The sequence below is a fragment of the Sus scrofa genome, chromosome 1 (genome assembly GCF_000003025.6).
Source record: "Sus scrofa isolate TJ Tabasco breed Duroc chromosome 1, Sscrofa11.1, whole genome shotgun sequence".
Classification (NCBI taxonomy): domain Eukaryota; kingdom Metazoa; phylum Chordata; class Mammalia; order Artiodactyla; family Suidae; genus Sus; species Sus scrofa.
Window position 1 is genome coordinate 267871099 of NC_010443.5, and position 13209 is coordinate 267884307.

Here is a 13209-nt window from a genome sequence, read left to right on the forward strand (position 1 = left end):
GATAGGAGAAAACTCTGTTAGTCACTGTCATATTTTGGGAAGCCCCAGAAGCAAAATTACCTAAATGAGACCCTATAAGTAATTTTGGGTTTGTAACAAAGCCGTGCAGCCCCAGTCTTTCTGGGGCATCCATCTGAAGTGGGCAGATCTTCAGCAAAGCGGCCCCATAAAAGCTTTTTCAAGCTTTGGCCAGTGATTGGGCAGCAGTGGGTCCCACTGCGGCTTGTAACTCTCAGCTTTGTTCAACTCAAAACCATCCTGAGACGGTGATGCCGCTGTATTGGAAAGAACACTGGATGGAAAGTCAGGAGACCTGGACCCCAGCTCCAGTCCTGCCATCCTCCCAGCACCAACCAGCCTTGGGCGAGTGTCCTCTTCCCTGGGCTTCAGTGGTCCTGTCTGTGAAATCAAAGTGCCGACTCACTGGACCATAGGGTCCCTTCTGGTTCTAACAGGCTGTTTGTTCATGGCTCACTGCTCCGGACATTGACCCAGTCCTTCTGCCCTTGGCTTCCTAGCTGTCAGCTCAGCTGGACCTGACTCTGGGCATCCCGCCAGTCTGCTGCTTGGTTCCTCAAAGTTTGTCTTCAGTGGTTCTCGGAGTTGGGTCCCTGGGCCAGCAGCACCAGTGTTACCTGGGAACTTATCAGAAATACAGTTTTTTGGACCTGTGGACCCCAGACCGGTGGAATAGGCGACCCTGGGAGTGCGGCCAGCAGTCTTTATTTTAACAAGCCTTCCTTGTGATGCTGATGGCTGGTCGAGTTTGAGAACCGCGGCTTTAGTCTCTGCACTGTGATTCTAAGAGGGTCCCCTGTCAGACCCCGAACTACTGTAGGTGCTTCTTAAGGGACCACTGAGAATGGAAGAGGCGTCCGAGTCTTTTCTGACATATGATCACTGTCATCATTCCCCAAAGAGAGAGAGGAAAGCTACAAAGTATAGAGCCCTCAAGTGGAGCGAGGTCCTTGACAAAACCCTAAGAAATTTACCAAAAATGCGTTTGTGAGGGAGAGGTGGTCATTTGGACGCAGCTTGTGAAAAATAAGTTGTATCTGACCACTTGTTTTTCTTTTCTCCTTTGTTCCCACACTTATGCCATGAAGTGTATTAATCCCCTCCAGCACTGTAGTGGGCCCTGGACATTGATGGAAAGTAAGACGTGTGCCATCCCTCCTTCCCAAGACTTAAGTTCTAGTGATGGAAACAGACAAGGATGCGAGCTCCATCAAAAGCTCAGAGAGTTCGTTAACCGCTGAGCTGTGACAGAACGAGTATCCGTGAGGACACGGGTTCCATCCCTGGCCTCGCTCAGGGGCTGAAGGATTGGGCGTTGCTGTGAGCTGTGGTGTAGGTCGCAGATGCAGCTTGAATCCCGAATTGCTGTGGCTCTGGCGTAGGCTGGCAGCTACGGCTCCGATTGGACCCCTAGCCTGGGAACCTCCATAGGCTGCAGGTGCGGCCCCCAAAAAAAGACCAAAAAAAAGCTTAGAAAGTGTGAATAGTGCTATTAAAATAAACAAGGCGACTTGGCGGAGAATAACAGTGCAGGGTGGTGACTGTGTTGGGAGAGCTGGGAAGGCCTCTCTGGAAATTGGCATTTGAGCTGAGACCTGTTCGATGGGCAGAAGCTTCTGCAGAAGGAGCTGTGGAGGAGCCCCAGGGGGTGGAGGGGCCAGCCTGGGAGCTGCCTCGCTTTTCCTCAGTCTGTAGAGAAAACCGCTAGATAGAAAATTACTATCACTGATGGCTATGCCTCTGTCCCTCGGGTGTATTGGGGGCTGAAAAACACTTAGAAGTATAGCCTTAGACCCTTGGATTTTCAGAGTCTCAACTCCCCCAGATCCAGCTGTTCCAAAGTCTGGCAGTCTGCCTCGACTCCCCGCCTCTGACCCAGTGGCAATGCTTCAATTACGTTGGTCCTTGTCTGCTCTTTAACTGACCACCAAGAATTTCCCCATCAAATAGCCTTGTAAAGGTTGATGCCTTTTCAACATCAGACTTTTTTTTATTATTAAATACTGCATGCACACCGGAAAAAAAAAGTGTAGATGATAAAATAAAGACCTATAAACCTGTTACCCAGTTTAAGAGAAAATATACTAGGGCGTTCCCGCTGTGGCTCAGTGTTTAACGAATCTGACTAGAAACCATGAGGTTGCGGGTTTGATCCCTGGCCTTGCTCAGTGGGTTAAGGATCCGGCGTTGCTGTGAGCTGTGATGTAGGTCACAGACTCGGCTCGGATCCCACGTTGCTGTGGCCCTGGCGTAGGCCGGTGGCTACAGCTCCAATTAGACCCCTAGCCTGGGAACCTCCATATGCCGAGGGTACAGCCCTAGAAAAGACAAAAGACAAATATATATAAAATACAGTCGAGTTCCCTGACCCCTTTCCTGTCTCTTCCCTGTAAAAGCTGTTATCCTGCATTTGGTATTTATCATTCCCACAGGATCCAGTTTTAATCCAGTGCTCAAAGATAGTAGGTTGAACATTTCTGCTAGCTACTTCTTGATTGCCTTTTTCTCCCCACATCTGTTTTGTGACTTCTTGAGACTAAGTAGCTTTAGGAATTGGGGCAAACGAGCATTTGAATTCATTGCCTACAGTTTCCATCTGTTTCTAAAAGCATCCACGCGATATTAGCCTAAGATCGTTGGGTTGCATTTTGAATTACACTGAGCGCTCCTTTGCTGAGTTCCAGACTCTCTGCTGATCAAAAAAATGATGCCAGCCCTGTGAGGTCCTGTGGGCTATTTCCTTTGAGCACTGTTTTTGCCCCAGAATGGACCTGGCATCATGCAGAAGACCCCATGAGTAATGAAATTTCAAATGAACTCACGGGACAGCACAGCGTTTCCTCTGTAAGCTATAAAAATCTATAAAAATAAAGGGATGATTGTTGTTAATATTGGTCAAAATTGAGATGGAGGGGAGGAAGTAACCCCCCCCCAGCCATTCAGCTCACTGTAGTTTTCCTAAATAAGAAACAGCACGTCTAATAACCATGCATGCTTCGATGATAAAATTAAATTCAACACCTTTTGTTGTCTTATTGTAAGGGCTCTGTGAATTTCAAGTTTGGGGTTCTTTTTGCCAAAGATGGGCAGCTCACTGATGATGACATGTTCAGCAATGGTGAGTGTCTCCTTTCCTCTAACCGAAACCCCCTCCTGTCTTGTTGCAGTCTTGACAACCCAACCTGAACTTGCCTGTTGAGTTGGAGTCTTTAATGCAAAGAAACAGCCAATTGTTTTAATGACGTTGAAGAGGGTAAATTTCAAAGGGCAGATGACGTTGCCCAGTTTCGTTCATTTGACAAATATTTATTGATCACCGAATCTGTGCCAAGCCCTGGCCCCAGGGGTGCGGTCTTCCTGGAAAATTCCATGGGCTTTGGAGAATTTGACTCTATGTAATCTCAGGAGCAGAAGAAGATTTTTCTCTGTGATTTTTACGAATGAGAGAATTAAAAAGTGGTCCTAGTTTCCTGTTATTAACACTTTTCATATTAAGGACCTGTTTCTTATTCATGGAAGCAGAAGCTTGCAATGCCAGACCCTTGTCATCCCCGTCTGGCAGGGCTCAGGTTGGTTAGTCTGATGCTGTAATTTTCCTTTCTCGGATCTGGGAACTTGGCCCTCCTGCAAGGTCTCCGAGAAGAGGGGAACAGACTTCTCATTCTGTTAACTGCTGTGCCTAGTTAATTTCCAAGTGATTTCAGTGCATAGGTAGAAAACAGGGACTTTTCAACAGTGCGCTTTCTTCACCCTTTTCCTCTTCTTACAGAAATCGGAAGTGACGCTTTTCAGAAATTTTTAAATCTCCTGGGTGACACAATCACGCTCAAGGGCTGGACGGGCTACCGTGGCGGTCTGGACACCAAAAGTAAGCTTGCCTCTTGGCCTGTTCTGTTGTGATTTGTGTAAGACTCGCCTTAGCCAGCCTAAGCTGGATTCGAATCCATGCCCAGGATGAGGTGTGTGCTCTTATAACTGCAGCACACCTGGTTGTGTCCTGTGCTTTTCCTTCTGTCATTCTGTTTGCTCTTCGCAGCCGATTCTTGAGCTAAGCCAGGCAGGTGATGTGAGGCTCATTTGGCCTGAATTTGATGGGCTTCCGTTGCGGTACCTTTCCCTCGGGGGGGGCCTCATCTCTCTACCAGCCCACACTAGAGTCAGTTCACAGGTTCTGAATACCAGGTTAGGTGATTTGTGAGGGCTGCCGTGTGAGTAACTAGCTAGCAGGTCCAGGGATGAAGTATTTGGTCCCTGTTGTCAGGCCCAGCTTCACCCCAATGAACTACATGTGCCCGTGGTGACTCCTGGGGTGCCTGCAAGTTCACGTTCACCACCCTCATGGCCCTTTCCCAGTGTAACCTGACAGACTTCCCTAGGTGTTAGATACTGTTTTTATCCCCGTGGTCAAATTAAGAAACCGAGGCTCCAAGAAAGGCGAGGTAACTTGTCAAAAGGAACAGACTAATGAGAACTTGAATCCACATCTGTCTACCTCCAAAGCCCACGCTGTCAATCACTACAGTTCTGCCAGGGATATAGTTCCCTTTGTTTTATGGAAATGATAGCTATTTGTATGTCATCTTGTCCTGGACCCCAGCAGTAACTAGAAAGCAAGGAATTTTAACATACTCCCCCACCCTCCCCCTTTTTTTTAAGGGCTGTACCCATGGCCTATGGAAGTTCCCAGGCCAAGAGGCCAAGGATTGAATCTGAGCCACAGCTGCAACAAATGCCAAATCCTTTAACCCTCTGAACAGGGCTAAAGATCAAACCTGCATAGACCGGAACCACTGCAGTCGGATTCTTTTTTGTTTTTTTTTGTGGGGTTTTTTTTTTTTTTTTTTTTTGGTCTTTTTGTCTTTTCTATGGCCACACCCGCAGCATATGGAGGTTCTCAGGCTAGAGGTCTAATCAGAGCTATAGCTGCCGGCCCACACCACAGCTTATGGCAATGCCAGATCCTTAATGCACTGAGCGAGGCCAGGGATCGAACCCGCAACCTCATGGTTCCTAGTCAGATTCGTTTCTGCTGCGCCACTACAGGAACTCTATGCAGTCAGATTCTTAACCTACTGTGCCACAGTGGGAACTCCAACATCCTCCCCCTTTTGATCCAGACTTCTCATGACCTCCTCTGCTTGGAGGCAAGGCATGAATCAGGCAGCAAGCAAGCTGGAAGGAGGACAGAGAGGCCCCCCCATGCGGGCCGAGGCCTTGCATCAGTAGGAGAGGGACCCAGAGTACTGCTTCCCCTCAGGTGGGTGGTCGTACGATCTCTGGGGTGTACTAACGGAACTGCAGTCCTCTGGTCTGCAAATAAACTCTGTCCCCCTCTGGCCTCGGAGTTCTCTGTGACCACTAAATGCACGTTGTGTTTTGCAGATGACACCACGGGGATTCATTCCGTTTATACCATATACCAAGGCCATGAGATCATGTTTCATGTTTCCACCATGTTGCCATACTCCAAAGAGAACAAACAGCAGGTACGTGGGACCACAGACCATCTGACCTCAGCGTGGAGAAGGCATTGCTGAGACTTCATAGGATTGGAGAGTAGATGTGTTGCTATGCAAGCCAAACTTCCGGTACCAGTCCAGGAATGTCGTTTATAGTCTGTTTGCACTTTCAACAAGCCTTGGGAAGGAGTTCCCGTCGTGGCACAGTGGTTAACGAATCTGACTAGGAACCATGAGGTTGCAGGTTCGATCCCTGGCCTTGCTCAGTGGGTTAAGGATCCGGCGTTGCCGTGAGCTGTGGTGTAGGTTGCAGACATGGCTCGGATCCCGTGTTGCTGTGGCTCTGGCGTAGACCGGTGGCTGCAGCTCCAATTAGACCCCTAGCCTGGGAACCTCCATATGCCGAGGGAGCAGCCCTAGAAGAGGCAAAAAAGACAAATAAATAAATAAATAAATAAAAACAAGGTTTGGGAAGAACTACCCTCCCTGATGCTCCCTCCCTGAGGAAAGAGGGATCAGAGGCATGTGGGGAGGGGGGAAAACATGTGTGGGCGTGTGTGCCTGTGTGTGAGTGTGGTTTTCTAGACTCCCGGGGGACCGTTCTGCATATATGTGGCCTTTTCTCTGTGACTTTTCTCAATGGGTCTTGTGTCTTCTTGGAATGAGATTATCCAAGACACAGCACGGTAATGGTTGGCAGGTGTTTTTTCAGGTCAACACAGGAGGTTAAATTAACACTGAGGGTCCCGCATGGCCTGTGCCCTGCTGGGGAAAAAACTACCTGAGAACCCTCCTCATCCACCCCAGAGATTAGCCCTTTCCAGGAGAAAGCTTTCCAATGTTGAAATTTCGATATAACAAAGATACATGTTACTGGTTTTTGAAGGATTTGGGGGGTTCCATTAACTGTTTATTATATTCTTACCCCTTTTTTTAACACATTGAAGGCATCTGTATAAATAAATATCACAAACATGAATGGACAGTCATTCAGCAAAGATTTTCAAGAAATATGAACCCAGAGAGGGTATGTGATCGGCTAAAAGGGCTTTTTTTCTGAACACTTGTAATCCTTATTTCAGTAAGACTTCAGTAAGGAGGAAAGTCACAAAGCAGATCACTGGGCTGCAATGTGGAGTTACAGTCATTAGACATAGAGGGGTTTGGGGGACATGGCAGGGGGTGGGCGGGTCAGGAAGAGCTAGTTCTGTTTGATGGTTTGGGCGCTGGAATAAGGAGTTGGTGGCTTGTCTAACAGGCAGTGGAGACCCTCGGGAGGTCTGAAGCTTGTTCTGCTTTTAGACGGCTCCTTGGAAAAGGACAGGTGGGAGCAGGAAGTGCTTCAGCCCCGGAAGCCTGCTTAAGTGGCAAAGAGTTACCTTCTGCCAAGCATCTTCCCGCCATGGCCGCGGCTCCCCCTCTTAGGAGCTAAAGCACTTAGCATCTTGGGATCACGTTGAGAAGAAAGACCCCAGCTGGCCTTCTCAGTCATCATGAATTGTGTTGACTTCTTTCATCTCAGACATAGCGAAACACTTCCTTTGAAATGTTTTACCATCCTTCTGCTCTCCCAGCTCCAACCTTTTCAGCCTTGAACACTCACCGAAATGGTCCATGTTCTGTGACAGATAAAAGCATAAGCTAGAGAGACAGGAGGAACAAATGTGACAGCTCAACCTTTGCCCAGTGCAAGTCTTTAACCTTATCTTTCTGAGGGGACTGTTGGCGCGTTAAGATGTAACACACTCCAAGATTTTGAAACCAGGTTTATGGTTCCCAAGGGGGAAACATGGGGTGGGGGAGGGGTAAATTAGGGATAAATTAGGAAACATTATTACGCACTAAGGAGTAAGGACTAAGGACCTATTGTTTAGACACAGGGCTATATGGGAAATGTATCTGAAAAAGGAAGGACTATATCTATGTGTATTTACTGTGCTGTACCCTGAAACTAACACAACTTTGTTAAGTCAACTAACTCCAAAATAATTTATAGGAAAAAAAAAAAAAAGAGGTAATGCACTTACCAGGGACACTGAGCTATTCCCAGGTGGACTCAGGGGTTCTCAACCTCTTGGCTGGCTCCCTGAGTAATGCTTGGGTCCTCCACTTATCCAGCATCCGTAGATACGCAGAAAATCAAAACTATGAAACTTACCTGAGTTCCCTTGTGGTGCAGTGGGTTAATGATCTGACATTGTCACTGCAGCGGCCCAGGTCACTGCTGTGGTGCAGGTTGGATCCCTGGCCCGGGAACTTCCCCATGCAGTGGGCACAGCCCCCACCCCACCCCCAAAAATATACCTTGTCTCTATTACCAGGAAGATAAAGCAGCGGTAAGAGAGACAAAGAAATGCACAATGCGAGTGAACCTTATCAGTGTCTGATCATAGGAGGGCAGAGAAGGACGCTCTGAGCCTCCCAGACCTCTCCTGGTCTCTTGGGGGCTTAAGATCACAGTCAAGAAGTCAGAGCCCAGCCCGGATCATAAAATCTTGGTGGCTTTTGCACCTCCTGACATCTAGAACACTAGCGGGCAATCTGAGCCACTTCCCAACCTGATGTAAAGAAGCAAACTTGCACAAGAAGACGTAGGTTCTGATGTTACAGTGACTCCTTCCACCCCCCACCCCTTCACTGCTCCAAACCACAGCAAGGGCAGGGCAGGGGGTGCTGGTATTTGGTTCTCTGGGGCTCTCCTCTCCCCAATATCCTGTGATACCCAAACCCCTAGCATCCAGTCTCAGCGCTCCAGGGCCCGAGGGCAGCAGCCAGGACCGGAAGGAGGCACAGGCTCTGTGATCAGTCGGCTGGGGGCCAGACCCCAGCCCTGCCTCGAGCAAGCTCTGTGATCTTGGGCACTGCCAGCCCCAGGGCTCAGTTCTTGGTCCCCTTCTCTTCTGTTCCTACACTCTTCCATCCCTTGCTGAGCTCATCCAGTCTTGTGGCTCTGGATAGCTTTCATATGCCCCTGGCACCCAAACTTACATCCCCGGCCAGTCTGCAGAACTCCAGCCCTGGATGCGCACAGCCCTCCCGACGGCTCTCCTGGGCTAGACGCCTCCGACCTAGTATGTCCAAAACTCAACGCGAACTCTCCTCCAGACCTGCTCCTCCCACAGTCTTTCTCATCTCTGCTGATAGCTATTCCATTCTCCCAGTTTGGGCAAAATGACCTTGGAGTGATTCGACTCCTCACTCTGTCTTATCCTGTATTCAGTTTGTCAGGAAATCCTGTTGGCTTGACCTTCAGGTGGCACCTAAAATCTTCTCCTGGTGCCACGCTGCTCTGCGTCACTGTCATCTCTTATGGACCGTTGCAGTAGCTGCCTTTCTTCCTCCCTGCTTTTACCCTGATGCCCTGACGGGCTGTTGTTTCTCAATCCATCAGCCAGAATGATCCTTTAAGGGCAGTCATGTCGCTTCTCTTCCCACACCCTCCACTGGCTCCCACTTCACTCACAGTCAAAGCCAGATCCTTAGCGTGGCCTCTGTTCCTTCTCTGGTCTCATCCCCCACTGCTCTTCCTATTTCCTCCCTTCCAGTGGCACTGACTTCCCTTCCTGTCCCCCAGAGTCACCAGATACTGTCCCAGCTCATAGTCTGTATGGACCTTCCTTCTACCCGCTGTCCTCTGGCTGACTCACCCACCACCTTCAAATCCACCCAGATGTCAGCTGTGAAACTGACCCCGTGGCTGCATTTAAAGCAGCAACCCACTTGCCCCCAGCACCCCCAGGCCCCACGCGGCTCTCTTTCCTCCATGGCACTTACTGCCGCCCGATGTTTCCGTGTTACTTAGTACACTTGTTTCTTATGTTTACTGTGTAATTGGTATGCCCCCTGCTAGAGTGTATGCCCTGTAAGGGCAGGGATTTTTGTCTGCTTTGTTCCTGGCATATGGTAGGAACTCAATGATTACTTTTAAAAAATAGGGAGATCCTGTTGTGGCTTAGCCGGTTACGAACCCAACTAGTATCCATGAAGATGTGGGCTCGGATCCTGCATCACTGTGGCTGTGGTGTGGGCCGGCAGCTGCAGCTCTGATTCGACCCCTAGCCTGGGAACTTCTGTATGCCACAGGTGTGGCCCTAAAAAGCAAAAAAAAAAAAATATATATATATATATATATATATTTATATATTTAAAAGCTTTATTGAGATATATTTCATATACCATACAACACACCCACTTAAGTATGTTCTCAAGGTTATTCAGCTATCACCACAATCAGTTTAGAACATTTTATTACCCCCAAGAGAAACCCCTCTCCCTTTAGCCGTCACTCCCCACTCCACCCACCAAGCCTCTGGCAACTTCTAATCTGCCTTCTCTCTCCGGCTCATTCTGGACACATCATACACATGAAAGCATATACTATGTGGCCTTTTGTAACTAGCTCCTTGCACTTGGCATGTTTTCAAGGTTCATGCAGGTTGTAGCCTGTATCAGTATTTCATTCCTTTTTACTGCTGAATAATTTTCCATTTTATAGATACGCACCACATTCTCTTTATCCATTCATCAACTGATGGATCAACAATTACCTATTTTTGGGAGTTCCCGTTGTGGCGCAGTGGTTAACGAATCCGACTAGGAACCATGAGGTTTCGGGTTCGGTCCCTGCCCTTGCTCAGTGGGTTAAGGATCCGGCGTTGCCGTGAGCTGTGGTGTAGGTTGCAGACGCGGCTCGGATCCCGCGTTGCTGTGGCTCTGGCGTAGGCCGGTGGCTATAGCTCCGATTGGACCCTTAGCCTGGGAACCTCCATATGCCGAGGGAGCGGCCCAAGAAATAGCAAAAAGACAAAACAAAACAAAAAAAAGCAAAAAAAAAAAAAAAACCAATTACCTATTTTCATTGTAACCTAAAATGCGCCGTTTTCGCCGCCTTTAGGTGAACAGTTCCGTGGTGGGAGGTACAGTAAGCACACTGCTGTGTCGTCGTCTCCACCATCCAGCTCCATAACTTCATCATCTCGCCACCCAAACTGGCCCTTAGCCAGTAAATCCGCATTTCTCCCTCCCCAGCCCCTGGCAACTGCCCTTCTCCCCTCTGTCTTTATGAATCTGACCATTCTAGGAACCTCTTACAGGTAGATTCATACATCTGTTCTTTGCGTCTGGCTCATTTCCCTGAGCAGTGTCCTCAAAGTTCCTCCCGGCTGTCGCATGAATCAGAATTTCCTGCTTTTTTAAAGCCGAATACTATTCCATTGTGTGTTTATACCACGCTTTCTTCATCCATCCATTTATCGGTGGACGTTTGGGTGTATTTCCTCCTCTCAGCTACTGTGAATGCTGCTGCTAAGAACTTTGGTGCACAAATATTTGTTTGAATCCCTGCTTTCAAATTTTGATTATGGACCCAGGGTTGGAATTGCCGAATCATATGGTAACTCGATGTCTGATGTTTTGAGGGACCACTATAACATTTTCCATAGCGTTCACCAGCCATGCACGTGTTCCAGTTTCTCCGCATTCCTAAGAACACTTATTCCTGGTTCCTGTTTTTTGGATAGCTATCCCAGTGGGTGTGAAATGGTATCTCATTGTGCTTTTGATTTGCATTCCCCTAATAATTAGTGATTTTGAGCATCTCTTATGTGTTTATTATCCATTTGTATTATCTTCTTTGATGAAGTGTGTCTTCTTTTGTCTTCTTAGGGGCGCACCGAAGGCATATGGCGGTTCCCAAACTAGGGGTCTAATCAGAGCTGTAGCCGCCGGCCTACGCCAGAGCCACAGCAACACAGGATGCGAGCTGCGTCTGTGACCTACACCACAGCTCACGGCAACGCCAGATCCTTAACCCCGTGAGCGAGGCCAGGGATCGAACCCTCAGCCTCATGGCTCCTAGTCAGATTGGTTTCCTCAGAGCCAAGACGGGAACTCTTGTGTGCATTCTTTAACCAAGTTATTTGGTTTTTTGTTGTTGTTGTTGAGTTGTAGTTCTTAATATATTATTGGATATATGATTTGCAACTACTTCTCCCATTCTCTGAGCTGCCTTTTCACTTTGTTGAAGAGTGTCCTTTCATGTACAAAATTTGAAATTTTTATGTAGTCAAATTTATGTCTTTTGTTGTTGTTGTTGGGGGTGCCTTTAGCATCCAAGAAATAATTGCCAGAACTACTTAGAACATCTCCACACCTTAGTTTCCTTGTTTGCAAGATGAGAATAATACCGAACACAAATTGGGGAGCCTCTTCTCCAGGAGCTCACAGTATAGCATGGGAATTCACGGGAGACCCCAGGAGAACAGAGAGTTGTGTTTGGCCAGTTACGCAGAGGCCCCAGACAGGGGCTGGAGAACTGTGACCCATGGGCCAAATCCGGCAGATGGCTTGTTTGTTTAAATAAAGTACTCTTGGAGCATGGCCGTGCCCATGGATTTATGTATTATCTGGAGTTGCTTTTGCGCCATGACGGCAGAGCTGCTTGGTTGTGAAGAGACCATACAGTCTACCAACCCCAAAATATTCACTGTCCAGGCATTTGCAGAAAAGATTCACTGACCACAAGTTTAGGAGATCATTTTGGAAAGGTTCCCTGGGGTCAGATTCGGTAGGGCCGTTGTTTCCACCAAGTATATGTGTCAGAACTAGCAAAGGCATTTATAAAAATATACACATTTGAGCCCTGTCCCCAGGGAGTTCTGATGCTGTGCCTCTTGTCTGGGGGCCTTGGGTGCCAGGCTGAGGAGAGGAAGTGGGAGCGAAGGTGAACCTGATCAGAGCAGCAACGTGGGAGAGAAGGGAGGCAAGGAGGCTGTTAGGAGGCTCCTGGGGGAGGCCAGTCCAGAGGAGTGCTGTGGCTCAGCAGAAACGAATCTGACTGGCATCCATGAGGACTCGGGTTCGATCCCTGGCCTCGAGCAGTGGGTTAAGGATCCAGCGTTGCCATGAGCTGTAGTGTAGGTGGCAGATGCGGCTCGGATCTGGTGTTGCTGTGGCTGTGGTGCAGGCCGGCAGCTGCAGCTCCAATCTGACCCCTAGCCTGGGAACCTCCTTATGCTGAGGGTGTGGGCCCTAAAATGAAGAAAAGAAAAGAAAAAAAGAACTCAATGACTAATCAAAAAAAAAAAAAAAAATAAGAGGAGTGTGGCCTGAATTGGGAGAGGAGAGGAGTGATGGCTGGGGAGCCGGGAGAGGGGCGGGAGCAGAGGGCGACTGGCGCTCCGGGGTCCGTGAGCCATGGGGTTTGCCTGCTGGCTTCGTGTTTTAACCCTGAACGTGCCGCGTGGGAGCCACCCTCTCGGTGACGGTGTTTGTGTTTGCATCCAGGTGGAAAGGAAGCGTCACATTGGAAACGACATCGTCACCATTGTGTTCCAGGAAGGCGAGGAGCCCTCTCCGGCCTTTAAGCCTTCCATGATCCGCTCCCACTTCACCCGTATCCTGGGCCTGTGTGGACGCTCCAGTTTGGCAGCTGCTGGCCGGCATCTCTGGGCTCTAAGTGACCCTCAAACCAAATGTTACAGTGACCGGCGTGGTGGGATTGGTTTGCGTTGCGGGATTCTTAGACCCTCTGTGTTGAGTTTTTCCCTCAATATTGGACTTTGCCCTTCTTCCCTCTCCATCCACGGCCGTGGTGGATGGACTCATTCTCAGAGAATTCCCAACTTGCGAACCGTCTCCCCTTTCCTCAGGTAGCCTATGAAATGGGGGAAACGTCCTACCACCCACTGGTACGAAAGGAAATAAAAGAACCAGAGGTAGTGAGTCCTCCTAG

General features: G+C 48.7%; 1 protein-coding gene across 2 annotated transcripts in view; it reads left to right on the forward strand.

Annotated features, from left to right (window-relative positions):
- Positions 1-13209, forward strand: part of GARNL3 (GTPase activating Rap/RanGAP domain like 3) — a 150324-nt gene that overhangs the window by 98691 nt on the left and 38424 nt on the right. For both annotated transcript variants that reach the window (XM_021069215.1, XM_005660437.3), the window contains 4 exons: positions 3061-3136; positions 3788-3886; positions 5401-5504; positions 12762-12870. In XM_021069215.1, the coding sequence (XP_020924874.1) occupies positions 3061-3136; positions 3788-3886; positions 5401-5504; positions 12762-12870 (388 nt within the window). The remainder of the gene's footprint in view (positions 1-3060; positions 3137-3787; positions 3887-5400; positions 5505-12761; positions 12871-13209) is intronic.